Genomic DNA, 24,552 nt, shown 5'->3' with positions numbered 1-24,552 from the left:
ACCTACAGTTTATAGAAATATTTTTAATTGTTCAGGGTAAGCACAACTGATGACATATTTTCAAAATTACTTCACATATTACAATAAGTAATAAATGAGCTTAAGGAGAAATATAGCAATATTTTTTTTGATGAAGTCCAACTACACAGATGTGCACTGTGCGAGAACATTGCATAAAATGTTAAATCATCTATCTGCAATGTAGGTATCTTCTGTTACACTACATCATCTAACCTGCAATTCAGTTCATTCTGATAATTTTAGAGTATCACACTGTTAATGCTTCGATTCTTGCAGCAATCGAAGCAAGGTTATTGAAGTTTTTGTAGTGTTTTTTGCACAGGCGTTGATAAACAGTGTCTTTGACGTAACCCCAAAAAAAATACTTCTTGGCATATGTGTCCTAAGTGTGCACTCACGTTATCTACAGAAATTCAACTGCTTTGAACAGTAACTAACGTTCGTTAAAAATTATTTTATTTCTCTCTCTTTAATTTTTTCATTGACTTAATATTAATATTAGAGCCTATTTAATGAGCAATTAGATTTTAGAGAGTTTTTTTTTTCAATTAAGAAATAAAATATGTTTGAATAGAAAAATCAAATACTGCAGTTTAAAATTAATTTTTTAGTCTTCCGGTGTTGCGTGAGGCCATTGACCTTTATTGAATACTTTTGTTTAAGAAGTTGAAACCTTTGAAATAACTTCCGTCCTTAAAAAAAAAATCTTTACTGAAAAATAATAATGTTCTAAAATAGTTAAGAGTAAAAGTTAATAATTAATGGTAATTCAAATTACGACTAAAAACAACTTTCGTACTTTTAAAGTATTTTTTGTCCTAGTATCTTTTTTATTGAACGCATTTTTAAGTGTTTTTCATTCTGTTATACACATTTTGAAACTACTATGCAATACTTTAGGAATTTTTTGTGCTCTTGGTCATTTTTTTTAAATTTTAGCCTAAAAATGTAGACGATTAAAACTATGAAATGCAATAATACACATTCAGTGTTATATTAAACATGCGTTAACTTTATTTTAATGATATTACGCAATTTAAATAAGTGACCATATTAAACTTCAATATTTAATATAAACACTAAGTTTGAGACGAAATCACCATAATATCTTAATATGAAGAAATGTTTTTTCGGAAATTTCTTAAATGAATTTTGTAATCTTTAATGACCAGTGGATTGGCGTATTAATTTAACTCATTCATTATTTTATTTATTTAAAAATGTGTAGAATTTCACTATGTTATGAAGTACCGAAACATTTCATTTATTTTCATAAATAATTTATGTGGTAATTGTTATTTTGATTTTCATTCTTTTATAGCATTCAAGTTTAAGCTCAAAAGCGTCACCATTTCTTTAAATTAAAGTTCAGTTCCTGTTTTTTTTTCCTTTTCTTTTTGAAAATTGTTTAAAGTATTTTAAACCCCTAATCAAATCAATAATTTTACGTATTTTCAAATTTTATGTGCTAATTCCTTTGTTTGAACTTGTATTTGCCTAAAAATGTAAAAATTAGTAAGAGTATCTCGTGCATATAAGAGCCTGACTTCTGCATAAAAAGCTTCGAAGACAATTGACTATTTTGAATTTTATTACTCACCGAACCACATTCTTTTGGTAGAAAAAAGAACCAGAGTTGGGAACTAAAAAAAGTTGAACTTTTGAACATTTCTAAGGCTTCAAGTATCTCGTCAACGCATCAAGAAAGACTGGTTTCAAGGGAAAAGTCGTTTCAATGGAACTTTAGCAAAGAGAAGAAAATCAATAGATGGGTTGAGAAATATTTCACTTTTTCAAACTTACAATTCACTGAATTCAGTGAAATTTTCGCTCGTGATCTTAGTTTTTATGGAAAATTTGAGCGAAATTCTGAATTGAAATCTAGCTTTCGTGCACGGCTTAGAGAAAAAAAAAGGGTTCCTGCTAGAGTTTCTATCCACTCGTTTTATGTATGAAGTCAAGATATTCTGTTTTTTTGCCGTAACGCTGTCTCTTTGCATATATTTGATAAATTGCATGCTCCTACGTTTATTGTTTAATATTTGCCGTCGGTTGCTCTAAGTTTCCTTCAAAAATTCGAAAAATATGTTCCTGGACTATATCATAGATTTTTGCGATAGATACATAAAGTCTTTGTATAATATTTTTTGCAATTGTGTGTAATAAGATGAGTTTCAGGCTCTCCCAATACAAACCTATTGTAGAACACAAAAATGAAACGAAATGCATTATATTGAGAAATAAATTGACTTACTGTTGATCTGATTAATAAAGAACTTCTGCAAAAAAATAAATAAAACTACAGGTTTATTACCACGAAATATTTCAGCAAATGAAACAAATCTAGTAGTAATATGTAATGTCTGTACAACTAACTTTTAGCAGTAGTATTACAGCAATAATGTAAACTTTGTCAGGACATCAAATGCATTTTAAATGAAAATCTAGGTCTTCTTTGAACTTTAAATTTTTGCAACTACATCACATTTTAAATTAAACTGGTTGTATTCATACAAAGCATATTTCAAATAAAATTACTAAAGAAATATGCCAAAATTAAACTAATTCAAAGAACTACTTAATATCAGAAACTAATAAATCAACGAAAATTAAAAAACTTTCAAAATACGAAATCAGAATTGGAATCTATGTTCAGCTCTCTGTTTTTAAGAACATCTTCGAATAAGTTGTACATTATTCTGAATGACTCCGCTGCAAAGGAACGTTTTGAAAACTAAGAATTAGTACTTTTTCAACAGTAAATTTAAGCACAGATATTACCCACCCCCCTCAAAGAAAAGAAAATAAATGTTTTCCAAGTGTTCTTATCAAACCTATTTTATTAATGTGAATGCATGTACATCGTTCATCGGGGACTTGAGATTAACTTCAGACAGAAAGTTGGCATGATACGCAAAACATTTTTTCGATAAATTATTTCGCTCATTAAGTATTATTCTTTTCAAGAACCCGCTATCGTTTGCTATTTTTTTAACTTTTTTTTAATAAATATTTCAATCAAGAAGTTGGTATCTTTATTTCGTCGCCTCGGAGCAACACTAAGACATCTAATCCCAGGAATAACACTATGAAGTTCTAGTGTTGCTCTGAGGCAAATATATGTAAATGACGTGAATAATGACTACGATTAACTTACATAAAGGACATATGATGAATTTATTGCTCCAAAAAATTTGCTTCATGATTATAGAGCAGCGATTTCTTTAGTGAAAAAGGAAACAAGCAACAACAACTCCTCGAGACATCTACCAGAGGCTGGTATCTATACAAAAGCAATTAATGAGCAATTAAAACTCAACTACTGAGAGCACATAACAGAAGAGGAAAAAAGAACCAATTAAAAAATATAAAACGTACGGTTGGAAATAATCAATGAGATCACATGACAAAGGACGAAGGTGACACAAAAACAAGAAAAAGGGATAGCAATAGTAATAATTGCTGCTAGATATTAGAAAAAATAGTGATGCAAAACCAATATAGGGGAACCCGGGGCAAGATAACGAAAATCGTATGACAAGTTGCTGGCATGATATTATAGCTCTATTCATTTAAAGTTATTAAAGCAAGTGAAAGAGAGAGACTATACTGAATAAAAAAAGCGTTTGTAGGCATGTTTATACAATGTTGATGTCTAATTTGTTAATGATGTACCAATGTATAATAAGTGCAAGGCAAGTCACATTTGTTTTCGTTAATCATTTTAAATAATGTTTAGCATACCTTAGTTATACAGTGTTCCGTTTAACTGACTGCAGTGCAATTCAATTAAGTAAAATTCGAATTTGAAAAACTCTGCTGCATAGGGCAGGCCGATGAACTCGTCATCAGTTACGGAGAAAAGTGCATTGTCACGGTAGGAATTGAAACGCCCATTACTTATCAATTACAAGCATTGAATGCTGCCTTTCTCGGACCATACAAAAAACTCCTCCCTTCAAGTTCAAGATAATGCTTTTGTGTCACATCCAAATGAACGAGTTACAGAAAAACAGTTTTCTCAGCTCCTTTGCATTGCTTAATACAATTGTTTTTGTTAGATATTACGCAAAAGATGAATTTATGCATGCTAAATGATCCATCATTACAAATATGTTTGTTTAATATTCTCTTAAACTAAATTGTCTTTTGCCTCGTATAAAGGGCAAATGACAGTTTAGTTTAAGATTTTTTTTTTTTTGGTTAATAATAAGGGGTTTTTTTTTTTTTTTTGAAAAATTTCATTTTCCAAAAAAAAAAAAAAAAACACCTCGATATGTCATGAAGTTTTATAATTACTTTTATGTTAATCCTATGGCTTCATAAATTAAGATCCATCACAATAACTTCAGATAATAAAGTATCAGTACACATTTTTGAAAACAAAAAAAAAAACTCCTAAGGTCGTCATCTTGCTCCATGTTCCCCTACAAGAGAAAAATATTTGTTTTTTTGTTTTTTGTTTTTGTTTTTTTTTTTTTTTGTTTTTTTTCAGTTACATGATTTTTCCTAAAGCTGAAGTCATACACCAAAAATGACAACTTGTAAATAATCTTAGCATATGAAAAACAAAACCAATTTGCTAAAGTTGAACAATGTTGCGCAATCGAAAAGCATGCTATTATTTGACAATTTATGTAGTAGTTTCCGTGCTATTTCTGACCATCCTTGAGTACACGTTCAGAATCACATATGTAACAATTCCTATACTTTCAAGAACTTCGAACTAGTTAATTTGATTGTATTTTTAATCATAATTTTTTTTCGCAAATCAAATCGTCAGTCGTGACCAATTCATCATTTTATTTGTAGGAATCAAAGCATTTAAAAAGTGAATATATACTCACCAAAATCTATTTCCGTTATGAATTGAATACAAGAATAAATAAAAATAAACGTCACATGTATAGAATATATGACATCCTGGCATCTTATCAAGCAACTCAAAGCAGACAACAAAAAAATGGAACGCAAAAGTTTTCAAAAAGTTTATTTTCAAAATGATACATATAAAACTCATTTAAAATAGGGCTTAAAGGATTATCCATTAATAAATCTTCATTCATATGCAAGAAATATCATCAAACACAAAAATTTATTAATGAAAACAACTAAGAGTAAGACAAATAGGCTGTTAGATCTCAAGGTTAAGATAGTGATATTCCTGAAGCCTCCCCCCAACAGGACGATTGATGTTGCGTGTTAATGACTTACTGATGAGAGGCTCCATTTTCAAGGTTGGTTTGGTTTTGTTTCTGTTTATTAAACTAAATTTTGGTACTTGGAACTATCTAAGCGTTTGAATTTTGTTTTGCATTTTTTTACTTTAGTAAAGTTGTTTTCTTTCTTTAAAGAAAGAAACAGTTATATGTATTTGCTATAATAATAATTACTAATAAACTGATGAATTTAAGAATTCAAAACTCCGTTGTTAGCTCCGTTTCTATAAAAAATGATGGCTAGTTACTGATTTTTGTAATCAAATTACAAAAATCAATTAAAAATTTTGTTGAAGAAAATTCATGCAACAAATTTCCTTTCGTTACACAAATTTTATATGAAAAATAAAAAATAGATGCAGTCGAGTTCGCTTATTGGAATATCGATTAAAATAATATTCCGCTTAAAGTAGTAAACTTTCAAAGCAATAAAATGTTAGTGCGTGTCATTTTAATCCCGGATAATGGAATATCTCGTCTACAAGAATATTTCTTCCTGGAAAATTGATTATTCCATTAGGCGGTCTCGACTGTATCAAAAATTTTAAATATTCAGTATTTCTATACATTTCTTTAATTTAGTATGAAAATCATTTTTTCTGTTTTTTTATGAAACAACGAATTCTTTAAAAAAGAAAAAAAAACAGACGTAAGTTTTAGCAAACCGGCAAGTTCCGTTATTGTTGGAAATGATGCTTAATGCAAGGCTCAAACAAAAATGCAAAATTAATGTATTTTTTCAAGATTTTTTTCTTGCCCTCTTTACAAGTAAATCCTTCTACATGATATAAAATCAAAAAATGTTGACTGATATTTAGAATTAATAAAATGAGCGGTAAGAGGTTTTTTAAATAAGCTAAGCATTGTAGGCTGCGGGGAAAACAAAAATGTTCCTTGGTGATAAAATTCATTTATAAAGTCATTTTATGGTATTTACTTTTCTCAGTTTCAATCATCATCTTGTACTGTACTTATAACACATTTCCACCGTAATAAAAACAATGTTTTTTAAACAAATACATTTGTTTATCAAAGGAGTTTAAAAATAATCATAAGTACATTTATATGCAAGGAATTAGTCATAATATTTCATCATGGGGGGGGGGGGGGCGAGCGTCAAAACGCAAGTGCGATATAAATTTATCACAACCAAGATTATTTATCGTTTTATTATTATAAAGTAAGCAGACACTTCATTCCAACTGTAATGCTTAATAATTATTGCAAAAAAAAAACTTTTAAAATATCATTCTCTCTCTCTCTCTCTTTTTTAATGTGATATACGATAATTAACGGTTTACACTCCCAGCGAATTTAAAATGTTTTAATATTTCTTACATCTCATACACAATATGTTACATATATTAAAATATATATATATATATATATATATATATATATATATATATATATATATATATATATATATATATATATATATATATATATATATATATATATATATATATATATATATATATATACTAGTTTAATGACTAGTTTTTGAATTTATTATCATATGTAACATTTTTGTTAATAATATGCTTTTAAGGGACCTATAACCCATAATAATATTTTTATAATGATTACTGCCAGTAGTTTAGGTGGTAATCAAACACTTAAAAAGCAGTTTATTTTATAAAAACTCACAATATACTTTAAAACTGAAGCATTTAATGCGTTGGAGAATAAATATGTCGCTGTAATTATTCATATAAAAACACATAACTTTGTCTTGCTTCAGGTTTTTAAAAGTCCGAAAAAATATGGAGTAACAACCGAGTTAATGAATATGTCTAGCCAGTGAGCAAACACAAAAATGTCCAGTAAATGAAAATGTGGGGATTTTCATTTAAATACCCATTTTCAGAGAGATTTTTTTTTCGCTATTTTGAAAGTGATCTTTTATTTTGGACTCTATACTAATATCTTCTAGTTTATTTTTATTGAACATTGCAGTGCACTTTTTATATGCTCTCTTTAAAAAAAATTTTCTCTTTGAGTTATGTTATATTCCTTTCCTTTGTATTTAATAATTATATGTAAAGATGTTTTAGTTCCTATTTCATCTAAGAAATAAACTTTTTAAATCTTATTTCATGAAAAAGACTATGAGCTATTCATTTACTGGGATTTGTTCTCTTATTGATTGGATTTTCACTGTACATTCCAGTGTACTTTTTATCTGCTCTCTTTTTAAAAATTGTTCTCTTTGATACACGTTATATTCTTTTCCTTTTTATTTTAAAATTATATGTAAAGTATTTATTGCTTTCAATTTATCTAAGAAATAAACTTTTGAAATCTTATTCCATGGCAGAAACTGTACTGATATATGTACTGATTGGATCCCTCAACCTATTATTAAATTGCCTTAAAATGCATTTTTAATATCGGTACAGATTTTAGTTAATATATAGACACATAAGGATATATCCATATACACCGTATATAATACATTGATTACCATGTCAATTATAGTCATTGGGAGCAGCAGGTAGTCTAATTTAATGAGTTTATGCTCGTTACAAGAGCTTACTGATAAAAAAAAATGCATATAAATGAAGCATCTAAAAAAAACGAAACTAATATATTTAAAAAACAGACAAGGTTAAAACATAGATTAATGAGAGAGATGAAGCCAGTACTCTTCAGCAGTGAAACTTCATCCTATGGTCGAAAGACCAAAAATTTTATACTAAAAATAAAAATAGGATGTGCAGTTCCGAAAAAATCAACATTCAGGATTACTTTGGGCAAAACGCACCATATATGAAAAATACATGCAGATTTCTGGAACTAAGAACTAAAACTAAGTACTCGGGTTTCGTCTCGGACATTAGAAGCCAAGGCTATCAGTAATGTCCCTCCACCGTACCGACAGCAAAAATCAAAAGTCTTACCTATGTAACAAATAAATATCTTTGTACTGAAAATTAAAATATTCAGTTATCCAACGTTTTGAAGCACGAAAAATTCTTACCTATGTGTGCGGGTGAAAATTTAAATCCGTATTCATCAGTTCCATTTCCGGACCATTTACACACACACACACACACACAGATATATATATATATATATATATATATATATATATATATATATATATATATATATATATATATATATATATATATATATATATATATATATATATATATCTCAAGGGATTGAAAAAAAAATAAAAAGGGGTCAACAATAAACGTTATCTACTGAAGTTAAGGGTTAATACACTGGAGTTGGGGTTAAAATTTCAACTATCAAAATATCACCAAACAGGCAATTGCTTCGTTCAAATGTGGAAGCAAATTTCACTCGTCATATTTTGACGGGCGATTTGCTAGTCATTCAATAAGCAGGATAGTGTTTAAATTGCTTATAAAGTAAATTCGAATTTTGTGTTGAAAAAAATTTTCTGGCAGAAATAATTATTTTGCTAAATATTCTTTGTGGTTTAACTGAAATACTTCTTCAACTATACGATTTGAATGATAAATTTACACGGTTTTACAGAATCATAAACATTAATTTTCAAATTATCTCTACAGCTGCCACTATTGTTATTTTACGTTAAATTTTGACTTGAACATTTTTCCATAATATATGTCAAAACATGCTTTGCGTTTATTCAATACAATTCATTGAACTTAATTTTTAAATGTTTCCACTATAATTGTCAAAAAGTTTTATAAATTTAAATATATGTCACCTAACATTTAATTATAAATATATATTTTATTTCGTTTCCAAAGATACTAAATATTAAAATAAAGTAAAAGCTTTTGTGATTCAGCGTTATATGTTTAAGGGAGGAATCTATACTGCAAATTATGTTTTGCAACAATATTTTTTCTCTGTAAAGTATGACTTTAATGACAAAAGCACTTCCTAATAAATACTTTTTACCGCAAAAAATACTATAAATACTTCGCGAAACTAATATAAATTTGTCACGCCATTTTTAATAAACTTAAAAACTTGTAAAGAATTATTTGTCAACGACTTTGCCCAATTGTTCTCATTACACGACCAATGTTGTCATCAGCTTTCCAAAAGATTACATCTAAAAACTCATCTTTTCGGGACTAACAGTTAAAATCGATTTCGTGCACAGCTAAACCCTGTCAAGCTCAAGTAAAAAGTCCGTTTGTCGATCCTCTTTGTTCGAATCATGACGAAATGGATTCGTGAAACGTTCTTTTAGGTAACTGCGAAAAACGATCCTTCCCCAGCTCCCCGACTTTTCAACCATCTTGATGGAAACTCACGTTTCTGACTGTGGTCAAGCGGTTTGGGTAAGGCCATAAGTTTCAGAAAGAACTTCCAACAGCAATGAAGAAGAAACGTGACGAACTCCCCTAACGTTGGTTTAGTTTGGGGAATTTTCGAAATAAAATACCTTTAAGAATGGACTTAATAACAACATGTAACTCTTCAATGTTTTAAAAAAGTGCTAAGGAAATAACTATCTATTTTTTTTCGGAGGGAAGTTCTAAGATTTGAAAAGTAAACTCATTTCCCATTTAAATTCAGTTCATTACTTTAGATGGCAATAATAGTATGTATATTTTACTATGAATGAGAAATTTTATAAACGAAAGATAGAAAAAAAAATCAAATTAATGAGAGCATAATTACTGAAATCCATATATTTAGTTATTTTGAGCATATCTTCATCCTCTTTTAACGTTTCTGAAATTATATTGATGAATTAATAATCATGATGTCGCAAAAGAGAAATCGCACGATTTAGTCTTGGTCGGTTTGAAAAAAATAAACACATTTAAAACATAACGATAAAGATTTCATTCAATTTAAAAAGAATATGTGGCTGTAAAAGTTTGTCATTATATATATATATATATATATATATATATATATATATATATATATATATATATAGAGAGAGAGAGAGAGAGAGAGAGAACATTTTAGTGCATGTTTGATACATTATTTTGTTCCAATACAGTTTATGGCGAATTTTAAACAAATAGTTCGGATTGTTCAGGGAAGCAAACCTTCAAATATGTAGGATGATTCCTATTTTAGGACAATGAATATTTTATGTTTCATTTTTAAGGGACATACCTCAACATCTATATCTTGTCCTGAGTCAAAGTACCAAAGCACTCCCGTAAAAACTAATACTTCGTTCAAATTGAAAACGTATAACTAATATGCTACTAAATGTAAAAGTTCAAAACCGTCCCAAGTATGAGCACTTGACTGCACTAATATTTTTAAATGCTCAGTTAAGAATTATGCCATGTTTTTCACTTCTTCTAATAAAATGCAAAAACAAAACAAGATGACTGCACTTAAATGTCTGAAAGTCTATAACGGCCCTAAATTCATAACAATCTATATTAATAATATAAAGTTGAAGAGTTTGTTTGTTTGTTTGAGATCTCTAATCTCGGAAACATCTGGCTCGAATTTAAAAATTATTTTTGTGTTGAATAGTCCATTCTTTGAGGAAGGCTAAAATCTTAAAAAAAAAAAAAAAAAATCAGAGTGACCAAATATTTGTAATTGCAATTAAATGTTTGATTAATTGTTTAGTTCTATGAATTCCTAATAGATGGCGGGATAAGCTTAATTTTATTATTCCTAATAGACGGTGGGAAACCATGCCGCGGCTTAGACGCGTGTTCGGCTATGCTGTTGTGGTTAGCGAACTAATTTTTAAATGCGGTTTTTTTTCGATACTTAGGTACATAATTTGGTTTTGTAGGATTTTTCTATTGGATTTTGTTTACCCTATTTCTTCAACTCTTGTTTTTATTCTTATAGTTAAAGATAGTTATTTATCTAAGTAAATAATTTCATTTGTCGTATTATTCAATTGTTTTTGCTCTTTACAACGTTTTTAATATAGTATTGTTTATTCGGCGAAACATTTTAAATTGAAAAAAAAAACAAAAAAAAAACCGCTTCACTCGGTGGCAGAGTTAAGGTTGCGTGGTTGCATTGCGCGTTAAGCGATGCACTATAAAGTCGAAAGATTGTTTTGAGTTTTAAAGCTACTGTTAATCTTTTTATGTGGTTTGGCGAATAGTTTTAAATTAGTAAGAGAATTTAATAGGTTTTTTGAAGAGTTGTGTGCGCATTTTAGTTGAAGAAAAATAATCATTTTACATCAGAGGGGGGGGGGGGGGAGCGTGATTTTTTTATTCAACGAACTTCCTTTAAGTTCTTAGCACGGACATCACCGTGCGGGTACTGCTAGTCGTAAGAAGTTGGGACACAGTAAGATTTTTATCTGTAGTTGGAAGAATGCTTTTCACATATATGTACTCTGCTTCCTTTTTACATTCATAAAAACAACAGTTTTATGATAGTTAATTTTTCCTGATAAAGGATCTCATTTAGGGAGAGTGGAAGAAGCGGTGCAGCAATACAGGCAAGCGATGCGTTTGCAACCGAATCACACAGTTGCAATTGTGAATGCAGCTAGGAGCTTGAGGTCGTTGAAAAACAACAGAGAAGCAGAACAACTGTATAAAAGGTAAGAATTCTGTACTTTATACCGATCTCACTTTTTGTGAATGAAGCACCTTTTACAATAACTGACTTTCATCCATAACAGTATAATATTGTTTTTTGATATCTATTAATCTGTGTAAAAAACCAACAAGTCATCACAATGTACACTCGAACCTGTTTTTGTACGGTACTTTTTTGTGCGATTTTTATTTAATTTTTTTTTCTTTATTATTATTTTTTTTTCTTTTTTGCGCGGTATATGAACATTTATATCAAATTGGGACTCAATCGACGAAATTATTTATAAAACGAGCGCGAGGTAGTATCTTCAAGTGACGACAGGGGCACTCCGATGGGAGGTTTTTGTGACCTCACAAAAATTTCCTTATTCGGAAATTTTGTTGGACTATTTGGCAAAATTATCATCACTTAATTAATCTTGATTTTGTTTAAAGAAACAATTCATAGTTATTTCGTAAGTTTTTGGGTTATTTTATTCGTGAAACTTTTTATTTATGTGGTCCCTATCCACCGGATAAAAAAAAAATTAAAAAAAAAAAAAATAACTGTGTTGTGCGAAAACAACTTTTTATAGCTACTCGTGAAGTTTTGTGCGTTTTTTTTTTTTTTAATCCGATCCCTATCCACTGCACAGAAACAGGTTTGGGTGCATTTCATATATTTTGATCACATTGTAAGATTTTAATATAAACTATTAAAACTAGTAAAACCTACTTTTATTTTCTCTAATGCTATGTGTTTTTAATGTATCAGAATTTCCGCAAAACGAGCGGGGAAATCCACCATTAACCTGCGTCTTGTTCAAATGTAATTTTATCCGTTTTTTTTGCCTTGATGCGCACATTTTTAAAGTACATACAATACGTATGTACTTTATTATTCTTGATTGAATATATGTCAATGCTAATGTGTATAAAGGTAGTTTGTTTTTCTAATGGTTTTCGAAATTATAAAGAACTGTAGTATATTAGTTTCGACTCCACATCACCAACAAAGTGATACAGAAAAGGAATGGATAAATTATTTTAAAGTACGATTTTAGTAATTTTTCCTCCTTGTTTTCATCCCGATATTTAAAGCCCAATGGAGTTAAGCAGCCAAACGTAGGATATATGCGTAGTCGTTTCAATTAGCATGGGTGTAGTTGCACAAGAAATGGATAATAAAAAAAATGCTGTGATATGTGTAGGTGTACCACCTTTGCTAACACTCATAATATGGCGACACCATGCTGACAACTACTGAAAATATCTATATCGTTGTAACCTCCAACTTGAAAAGCATCCTTAGTATGGAAAGTATCCTTAATATCATACTATTTAATGTATGCTATTAACCTTAGAAAGGTTAATATCATACACTTTTAACGCAAGAAAAAACCTTAGTAGGATTTTGTTCAATACAAAGTCTATGAAATAGTAGATGTACGCTGTAGTAGTAGATATAAGCTGAAATAATAGATTTCTACAGTTAGTTGAACTGAACTAGCAAGACGTTTTCCCCTACAACGGGCATTTACAAAAAATGTAAAAAAGTTCTATTCCGACAAAGACACGCAGAAACCTAAGAATGTTATCATCCTTTTGCAAAATTTTGAAACATACAGTGCTAGCCAAATTATTAGACTAAAGAGTTTTTTTTTTTTTCTTGTACACAATTTGTACTAAAATACTATTTATTTTACTGTTAAAGTACAGAGCATACTGTAAGCTGATCATTACGTTATTTTAGCATAATGTTATGTTTGCAGGTGGTAGAACTGTCTGCTTTGTTTATGTTCTTTTTTTATCTACCTACCAGGAACATAACCTCAATCAGCTTAAACAGTTCACTAGTTCTTTTTATTCGTGTGTTCTGTTATGTTTAAAGTTAGTTTTAGGTGATTAGTGAGTATTTGTATGTGAGTATATATAATAGTGAGTATAAACAATTTTTACCTCCTTTTTTTAAAACGTTACCTTGTGAACCTTGTGAAAAGTATGCCAAAAAGACTTAAAATGCTCATCAAGAACAAGGGAATGCTAAATATTACATAATTATTTCACTGTTCGTTAATGTGTCTATAGTTATGTAATCAATAAAGAATTTGCTTTTAAACAGTCTCAGTCCAGCACTGTAGTGTAATGCGTTATATTACTGGTTTCATTGTGTTTATGTTGAAAATCTGACAAAATCATGCTTATTCAGGAAGTTGAAAAACATCACGCAGTTAGCGATTAAAAAATGGTATGTTGTAAGTCTAGCGCAAAAAATATATTGATGAAGGAAAAAAAAAAATGCTTAACCGTAACATTTAAATGTTGTAGTTAATGCCAAAAGCACAAATAGTTTTTTTAATGTGACAGTCAGTCAAATTTTCTAAATTCCTTTCTTCTGTTTATAGAGAACCTTTAAATAGGATGTTTTTCAGAATCAGTTTTGCAGATGACTTCGTGTTCAAGAAAAGGAGAGTAGTTTAAAACATTATCCATAATGTAAAATGATCATAAATGTCTTCTGCTAACCTATAAGACGAATGAGAAATCAAATTAAATAATGTCCAAGCTCTAAATGTAAACTAAACACAATTTTTTCGTCAATAATTTGTGGTTATATACTTTCCCCTCTCCCCCCCCCCCCATCTAACTCAGATGTAGTTTTACTATGAGAAATTAAGTGAAATGACGAAAAAACCAGCTCTGCTAAATCAATGCATTGAAGATGATAAAATACTTGTTCTGAAAAAAAATGCATGTGTTTAAATGCATGTGTATTTTTGATTCTGCTGCTCTTCCAGCAACAAAAGCAAAAAGTAACAATTTTCTATAAAGCAAACTTCAACAAAGACATAATTACTATAAAAGAAAGTCTTATCACTTTTACTCAGAATTTGACTCTTTAGCGAGGCATGATAATGCATTATTATTTCTCTTTAAACAAAGAAATTACTAGCTTCGGGGAGTTTAGCACCATATGCATTATCAGCGAAATAGCGACATAATTTCCACTAAGCTTGCTTCGAGAAATAAATAGAATTACATTGAACAACAAAGATTTATTAACAGCTTCGCTATGAATCAATCGTTTGATCTGCCCCATAACCAAAGGGGGCGTGGTCTATTGTTAGAATGTTTACAAAGAAAGCTTATTGTGAGAAAAATGCAGCACGATAGCTTGCTATTCATTCCTTTCAGATAGAAAATGACCGGGTTTTATTTTCTAACGAAATGAAAATAAGCGAAAATGAAGATCCGTCGACTTATTGAGAAGTTTCAACGAGGTTTTATTTCCGTTCATCTGTCTTTATCAATCTTCTAAGTTTTCGAAAGAGTTGGAAGAAAGTTTGTAGGAAGTCTACTCGTTGATTAAAAAAATTGCTTGGAACATGTTTTTATCTAGTGCCGGATGAATTCAACGTTTAGTCCTACTAGCAGAGATGGTTTTAAAAGTTGGCGTCGTATAATGTGCTCTTTTGGTGAAACATAAACAATTTTTCATCTTTTAAAAATCGTTAAATAGTTGAAAAATATATTTTTTGATCCTAATAATGAAATACGTACAGGGGCGAAGCTCGAAAAAATGTCCCGTGCATAACGCTAAGTTTTTTATTTTTTCAGCTAACCAAAGCCTTCAAAAATAATGTTGTTTGGGATTAATACATGCTTTAATATACTATCAAAGCATAACTTAGCATCCCATATTTAATTAATTGTTACTTGAATAAAATAAAAAACTTAGCGTTACGCATGGGAAATTTTTTAAAAAATCGCCCACAGTAAGATTAAAAATGACTTTAAAATTCTTTAGGAAATAATTTTTTCGTTGAATGTTTCGTCGAAAAAATGTATTGAAATTTTGGTGAAAAAAAATAAATAATTAAATGAATAAACCCAATCATGTATAATATAATTAGAAGACAACTGAAGACAACTCCTCCACTTCTCCCCCGAATGGTAACAAGACTTTCTCGGTTTTGGTGAGAGATTTGGGGTGACTTTCCAACGCATTCCAACTAAGAAACCCGGAACAACAGCTGACTTGATTGAAATTTTGACAAAATAGAGTATCACCATCAAAATCAACTTTTTGTGTACATAATTAAGGTTGATTGCAATTTGAAGAAAAACATATACATGATATATTTAAGTACAATGTTGACGAGAAAATGATGTTACATTTAAAAACATAAATGATAAAATATAATTAGAAGAATTTTTTATTTAGCTAACCTAAGTGGACCGTCCCCTTTTTGCTGCGCTAGTCAAGCGTGCAATGGCCGCTAGTCAACGTCATGGGAGGTGGTTTGCTATTAGGTGACGGACGTGGTGAAAATGTGAGGAGAGCTACACGATATTTCGCGAAAAACCTTAAACTTCCCGGATTTTCGCCCAGACAACCTCTATCATTTTGTAGAAAAATGATCCTGTGTTTAAACTGTTTTTATTATCTTGGTAGATGAGTGCCCATTTTTAAACAAATTTGTTTCTGGTGCTCTTTTAAAAGCTTTTTGTAAATCGCCGTTTTTGAAATGAAATCTTTGATATGAATCATTGTTCCGCCTTCTTGCAGGTAGGATGCTTGCCGTAGTTGTTAATGAAACACAACAATCTAGAATTTTTCGAATAAAGAGTAACTTTAAATCAAAAACAACAAAGAGTTTCTATATTTACACCTTGTCCTCTATACTTTTTCTGAATCTACGACAAGATTAATTATCTTCTAGAGCTTTAATTTTTAAATACAAAAGTCATGCAATTCTCCAAAAAAGAGTCCACGATAAAATTAAATTATTTTAACTTAGTGGTGTTAGAATTTTTTTTCCCCTAGAACAATTCTCCTTCCAAATATAGGCATTTCCCTGTTGCTGGAGAGAAATGACCAATATGATGCTAACTCAACATAAAATACACGAATATTTTCTTCCAATACAAATGAGGAATCAACTATAAAATGACTAATTAACGCAACAGCGTCATTTTTTAAAAGTAAGTGTTAGAGAATGTAATCATTTGTATAATCACAATCTTGTAAGAAAAAAATGTATAACACAGCTGTAAATCATATATATTTAAAGTTGTTTCTGTAATAAAATAATAAAATATATTTTAAAATAAAAACAACTAAACTTTTTTATTAGCCATTTAAGCAAAAAAAATAGATTACAAAAATTAAATGCGATTGTTTTATAAATTGCTAAATAAATTATATCGACTTTTTTCTACGCTTGTCATGGTCTGTGATATAGAATTACGAATTTACTATGCCAAATTTCAAAATACGAACAAAGTGTACCAGAATAAGAACTTCATTTTCAAATAATTTTAACTTACGGAAACAGTAACTTTGAAACGCTCAGGTTTAGAAAAGGTGTTCAACTAAATATATTTTTAAAAGGCATTCTCCGCTTAAATTACTTGTATTAAATTTAACGGTTCGCATTATCTTTAAATGGTTTGCATTATCGTTTAATGGTTTGGATTATAATTTAACGGGTCGTTTTATGTTTAATTGAGTGCTTAAAATGTTTTTCTTTCTTATTTTTCTCTTTGTAAAACGCGTATAACTTTTTTCTCCAAAACTTTTAATTCTTATCTCCTGAAAGAGTATGCGTTTATACCTTTATAAAGGATTAGTATTTTGTGTTCAGTGATAGCTTCTTTTTATACATAGTATCACCTGTATAAAACGAAGATTTTGAAGCCACAAAAAATGTGTTTTCATTTTAACATAATCAGCCGTTTTATGTTATTAATTTACTGATTGAATAATTTTTGAGGACAATGCTACAATATTAAAAACAAAAATAAAATTATCTACGATATATAATTCTCTTAATTGATTTTTCAGCTTAAAACATTTTCTTTTATGCTTGAAATGTGCAAAGTTTATTTGCGATGATCGATATTTTTCTTCCTAAAAACATTTCTAATTTAGTCTAAAAAGTTTTTTATCTCTTTTATTTATGCAGTAGGAGAACCAGGATCCATTTGATACGGGTTTAAGTTAACACAAGGATATTCATTTTCGAGTGTGTATTGTTACAAAACTAAGAATTTTGTAACAAAACAGCCGACATACATTCATTTAAAATGCGTACGTGGGATAAAACTAACTTTAATTTGAGAGTAATTCGGAAAAAAAAAAAATTTTTGGGCCCCAAAATAAATTTTTGAGGCTTGCTTTCAAGTGCTACACTGTAAAAAAAATCCGGAAACGTTTCTGAGTATATCGTGCAGCTGCGGTTCATGAAATTTTCAAAAACGTTTCTGAGTATTTCGGAATTCTCTTTCTGTAATGTCCAGAAACGTGTCTGAGTATTTAGGAATCCTCTTTCAATGTTTCTGAGTATTTTGGAATACTCTTTCTGTAATTTTCAGAAACGTTTCTGAGTATTTCGGAATCCTCTTTCAGTAATTTCCAGAAATGTTTCTGAGTATTCTGTGCAGCTGTGGTTCATGAAAGTTTCGAAAACGTTTCCGAGTATTTCGGAACTCTCCAAACAATTTTCAAAAACGTCTCCGAGAATTTCAGAATCCTTTTTCCGTGATTTTTTCTAAAATATAATTCTTTACTATAGTATTGCATACCATTTCAGTTTCAGTTCTTTCATATCTAACAGCAATGAAACAAGCAATTTTAGAATCATTCGTGGATTTTTTTTTTCTGAATTTCTAATGACAAATAGCATGGTTAACAGCATAACATATGCACAGTTATAAATTTTTGAAAATTTATGAAATAATATAGTAGTTTCATTCCTAATCACAAAATCGTCAGGGGAGGGGAGGGGGGGGGTACTTTCTCAAAAGTGGGATTGTTTGTTAAACAATCTTAAACTTCAGTTTTTCTCTCAATATTTTCAAGAGAAAATTATCAACATATTGTATTTTTAATGCCGAACTTAAAAACATATCTTGTATCAAACTTGATAGCTTTTATTTTCGGATAAAATTTGACAGAACTTACCTTCCCTTCGCGTCAAGTCTATTTCTCTGACGAACAAAGTGTACCGAAAAGTGCAACAGAGAAATTGGTGAGTTTAACTATGACACCAAGTCCTCCTGTTGGAACTATTCGGGATGATTCTTCTGTTCTTGCCCTTTTCCAGTTCATCACAAATATAAATACTTAATCAAAATAGGTTACTGATTTTATTTTTACAATGTGCGCAAAATGCATTATATATTTTATTTATTAAAACATTGAATTCTATTGCATGATTACTCCATTTCATATATACGAGATTCCCCCCCCCACACCATTAGAGTGATGGTGAACCCATAAAATGCTATAAAGCGCCCCCCCCCCCCCCTTAAAAAAAAGCAATCCCTGAAAATGTCAATGGCAGTCTGCGTGGTGAACGCCCCTCGTCTTCTCCTCATATGTACATTGTATATTAATAACATAGTATTTAAAAAATGATCACTTTTAAAACAATGACATGAAATAATATTTCTTTTTATTTCGGCTTGTAAATGCAGCTGCTCCATTTTTGCCACTGACTCATTCCTCCTGACTGTCCTATATTAAACTAGTATATCCACGAAGGAAATGTTATTTAACGAACAACTAATGTCAAGGAATTTTTTTTTGTCAACCACATTTAACAAAATGAATAAGCACATGCATTAATTGCATAATTATGTTGCTTACTAATAGATAACTGGGCCATTTTCTAATGGTATAAATATTTTTAACTAAATGAATAAATTATAATAAAAAAAGATAAATAATACTGGCACATTTTTTGTGAAGCATATTACAATACTAGAAAACATTTGCATTACCATATTTTTAATGAATTAAACAATTGATTTTTTTTAAACCAATGTATGTATATTCAAGTATTTCGAAATAACTTTTCTGTGATTGCTTTTCAAATATAAATCTTATTTCTTTTGCGTAATTAATCAGTTTCAATTGGTTACAACAAATAGTACACTGCGCACATAGGTATGTAGGATAACTTTAAATTAATTCGATAAACCCAAAAACAGTTACAATTGGAGCCTCATCAAATGCAAATCAACAAAAATATAAATGTATATAACAACATGCTTTAAAATATACATTAATACTTACAAGTGAACATGAGCGGAAGAAAATCTAAATACCTCCATTACAACTGGATAAGTAATCCAAAGGGTTTCGTTTCATTCAGTATAAAAACGGGTGTTGAAACTATTCACGCTTGAACACACAATATATATGTAATCATGGTCGCACCGGAAATTGTAAAGAAGCAAATCGTTATTAACTAACTTAATAGCTGCGTACATCGTCTAAAAAATCAATGGCAGCTCAAAATGCAAAGGCGTAAAGTTAGTTTCGACACAATTTACTACTCTCTAGACATGAAATAACAAGCAATCCAATGCTAAACAGTTGCTGACTGCAGAACCATAGATAAGGAAAAAAATAAGCTCTCGTTATTTCCGACTCACTGGCGCCAGTGTTGGAAGGATAAAATACGTTTCGAAGCATTGCGCCTCACTTCCGCTTTTAGATTTCTTGAAATAACAAAAAGCTTTCTGAATAATGATGAGTTCGCTGTTGGATGAAGGATTCTTATTATTTCGGAAACGTTTCCGATATACCCAGAAACGTTTCCGAAATTTGTTACAGTGTATATGAGGTGTTTAAGTTACAATAACAGATTAAGCAAAACATCACTGTGTTTCTTTTTTAGAGTGCATACTTTTACGTTGTAGAAGTTGTTAAATTCAAAGCTATTTTTTCGCCGTTTTTAGTAAACGCACTTGGGTAAATAGCCACAGAGCAGGCTACACAAAAAAGCGATCGTAAGGTAAGTTAAAAAATTCAAATAATTACCGCTCGATCAGCCGGGCGGGTAAAGGGATCGGGCGGAGTAAAGAGCGGTCAAAGACCGTAAGTTTTCATAAGATATTCTGCACAAAAACGACAGATATTTCGCAGATTAAGCCAAACATTCTTTCTCTATCTTTAAAATTTCTTAAGATTTCTTCAGATTTTAAATCTTAAGATTTTTAAAAGAAAATACAGCATTAGGCTTATCCTGTTTAAAACAAGCACTTTTGCACGAAACAAAATGTGATGTTGATACGATTACGTTACTTACATTGATATATATTTAAATAAATGTACTTTAACTGTAGGTACAATTTTGTGATTCGATTAATGTACATACACGTACGTCGGCGATGTTTTTCCTGCTTTGCGATATGACAAGGGAGCCCTCAAGCGAGGGGTGCAAACTGCTTATTTAAAATTTTTAGAAGAGAAAAGAGTTTAGAGGGTTTTTGATCTTATTCTAAAATTGTTCTTATTCGTCGGAGTTCTTCGTCCGAAAAAGAAAGAGTCCTCCAAATTTTAGAGAGAATCACCCCCCCCCCTTCCAACAATTTTTTACCAACAATGTTTTACCTTTATTATTGGAACAAATTGCTAAACAAAACTCCAGCTGCGCATTTTGCGTCATGACCCTTCCGTTCTTCCGCCATTTTGAGGCACCAATGATTTAGTAATTTTCATTAGACGCATTCTAAACAAAAGCAGTTTTTAAGGCGTTTTTTATATGGGGTTTGAGTCTCACTCTGTGGGAGAGGGTTGCTATTTTAAGAAGTACTCTGTAGCTATCGGCATCTTTTGGCGAGAAGTACCACTAGCTAACGTACATGAATAACAGGACATGCAATAGAGATCAACCAACTACCATCTTGAAAACCGTTCCAGCAATTCATTCTAATAATAATGGCTATAGCAGTAGTGCTCCAAAATGGCGAAAGAGGCGATGGGTCAAAACGCATAGTGCACAGCTGAAATTTTTCTGGCGATTTTTTATAGATGGAAAAAAAGCAAAGGTGTGAACTCGTTATTTAATAGAAAAATATTAATAGTATTATATTAAATTTTATTTTGCACTTCGCATGAATAACAAAAATTACAAAATCAAAATTGAAAATGTGTTTAAACTATACCTGGTTCCCCTACCTTCATGTTTCGTAGAACTACAAAAATAATTCAAAAATCTTCTTGATCTTACAGCTTGACAGTAATAATGGGATTTTCCTTTAAACTTATTGATTTACTACGTTTTTAGAATTTTAAATATTACGATATTTGTTCAGAAATTAAAATAAAATTCAGAAAATACATGCATCTGTATCAAAAATGTGCAAACTATGCAAACATGTAGCGTGGAATTTTCTTTTGTAATTGATGGTTTTTATTGTTTTACCTTTCATCTAACTTCATTCTTGCGTTTTTAATATACTATAAACTACCAAAATCTAGAAGATATTTTAGTGCAGATCCAATTGTCACTGGGATTTAATGAAAAAAAACGAAGTAGAAAAATTTCACACTGTCTATAACAACAGGATTTTTTATTTCACAATTTATGCCTTATTTAGACGTTTTTTACCTATTACTGCTTATTTGTCACTCATAACCTAATTAAAGTTTCACAAAATCCAAATAACAGTTACACAATCGCATACACGAAAAATACAATGTGTATAAAATGGCAATTAATGAAGTTTTTTTCTTAGTTTTTATTCATACGTAATCATGTTTTCTAAATTGTCAATATAAAAAGTGCTTTTATCAAGAAATCGCATTTTATAGTTGTCTTTAAAAGTAGCTAGTAATTAAATAAACAATACGAGCTCAAACCATATTGCCATAGGTGCCTACAGTATTAACATTCATATTTAGACATTCATATTCAAACATACATTTTATAAGCGAATATCAAAAAGCTCCTTACAGCGTCCAGGCCCCGCTTTTTCAAACTTACTAGCAATTATCAGTCGTTAAGAACCATATTAGATTTCTGGGTACATCGTCTAGGTAGTCGGTTTCTCACAGAAGTTGAGATTATCTTTGCATTGGTTGCTAAAATTAATTTAGTACACCGGCGAGGATTCACAAATTTGGTGCGGTTTGTCCCACAAAAAAACTTGTAATGTAATTTATCGTCAAACGTGTAATTATGATTTTGTTTGGTATTAAAAAACCAAAGAACGTTTAAACTTGCCATTTTTAATTTTAACTAATTTCGTATTTAATCTAGTATGATGACATGAAAGTTTTGAAGAATTTGTTTGTAAAAAAAATGGTACGAACGAATAAATTAATCATAATTAAATAGTTATTTAAAGCAATACCTGTAAATAATAGAGTTTTTGAATAAAAATGCTCTCATTTTATAATGCGATTAATAGTAATTATTCTTCCTCTAAACATTAAAAAACAAGTAAACACTTAGATGATAAATTTTATCTATTAACAGTGATTATCAAGAACTACTTTGAATATTTTTATTACTCAAACAGTTTTTAAAGCAATGTCTTACTTTTAAACGAACAATAATAATTTCATTTTGTTTTTCTCGTACCGTCTGTTTATATATATATATATATATAATGAAAATCATATATACAATAGTATTTTCAAAATATTTGCTTTGTTTTTTCGGAAAATCGCAATAAAAAGCTTCCAATTGTTGATTTATATTATTAGTAATTATCGATGAAGGTCTTATGTCGTGATACTAATAACATCCTAATCCTTCTAATCTAAGGGAGTGTTTTCAATGTAACTCAAGCGTATCTGCTACACTCGCTATAATCAGAACATTAAAAAATGGATGTTACATTACTAGATCACGAACGCAAGAGCTTGCATTATTAAACATTCCTAGACGGCAAACCAGTTATTTCTTTGGAGTTTCTGCATATTTTATCCTACAAATTTGTTCTCAAATTCAAGAAATAAGATTTCTTTATCTTTTAGTTCATATAATCCAGAAATTATCGATTATTGTTTCCGTTATGTGCTGAGATGAATATCTCAATAAGAGAAAGATTGCGTGCTACTGTTTGCAAGTAAAAACTAGTTAATTACATTTTTGTTTGGATAATACTTCGGTACACAAATTCTTGTAGCGATTGTTGCGGGAAAAAGTACCTCCTATTTACACGCCGTGTTGTCGTTGGTTGTGAAATATTCCATTGTTCTCTTTTCAGAGCTTTGTTAATTAATCCGGAGCCAAAAATAATGGATAATTTGGGCGTTCTTTACATTAGCGCCGGAAGAATTGGAGAAGCTAATAAACTTTACAAAGAGCTCCATGAGAAGTACTCCAATTACATTGAAGGAAAAGTTCACTTCGTAAGTGTGACATATTTTTTCTAACAGTGTTGGCTTGCTAAAAGTTATGTATATATGGTATCTTAAACTGTAAGGCTTCTTTGTAATGCATATGAAAAACAAATACAAAACAAGATTTTTTTTAAAAAAACCTAATCATTCTTTTTGACCAGAAAATAAGATATTTCGCTCAAATACAAATTATCCGAAAAAGAAAATATTAAACAAATTTTGAAAGGAGGAATATCTGATGTCTTTTCCCAAGAGAATTTAATTAAATTTCTTCTCATCAGATAATAGAAAATAAATAAGTTTTCCAAAGTATAAATTTTAAGAAGTTTTTTAATAAACGATAAAATTATTTGTTTCTAAAGTTTTAATAAGCACATGCTATTCTGAAGTTTTGTAATTTAGAAAGAATACCGTTTAATGTATCAAATTTCCTAATTAACTTTCCCAAATATGAATAAAATAAAAACGAAAGAAAGATTTATTGATTTTATAAGAGTTTGTTTTTGCACTTTATTTTCAATTTGTCAAGGAACTTGACTTAAGATGAGATATTGAAAAAGAAAACTGATGACAACTCAGCATAAAGTATGTGTATTTTGAAGGAAAAGGTTAATATTTGCTTAAGGAATAATTCCAGTTCATATTTAATAATATTTATTGGTTATAAATAAATCATAAT

At 29.8% G+C, this 24,552-nt stretch overlaps 1 protein-coding gene across 2 annotated transcripts in view; it reads left to right on the top strand.

The window, feature by feature from the left end:
* Positions 1–24,552, top strand: part of LOC129231837 (protein O-mannosyl-transferase TMTC1-like) — a 297,404-nt gene that overhangs the window by 258,396 nt on the left and 14,456 nt on the right. The window contains exons 13-14 of one of the 2 annotated variants that reach the window (XM_054866219.1): positions 11,613–11,748; positions 23,738–23,882. In XM_054866219.1, coding sequence (XP_054722194.1) covers positions 11,613–11,748; positions 23,738–23,882 — 281 coding nt within the window. Of the gene's footprint in view, positions 1–11,600; positions 11,749–23,737; positions 23,883–24,552 lie in introns of both variants that reach the window. The other variant, XM_054866218.1, reaches the window with a different exon arrangement.

This window comes from Uloborus diversus, chromosome 10 (assembly GCF_026930045.1).
Source record: "Uloborus diversus isolate 005 chromosome 10, Udiv.v.3.1, whole genome shotgun sequence".
NCBI classification, from domain to species: Eukaryota; Metazoa; Arthropoda; class Arachnida; order Araneae; family Uloboridae; genus Uloborus; species Uloborus diversus.
The sequence above is the reverse complement of the archived record's forward strand: the minus strand, read 5'-3'. Positions and strand labels throughout refer to the sequence as shown.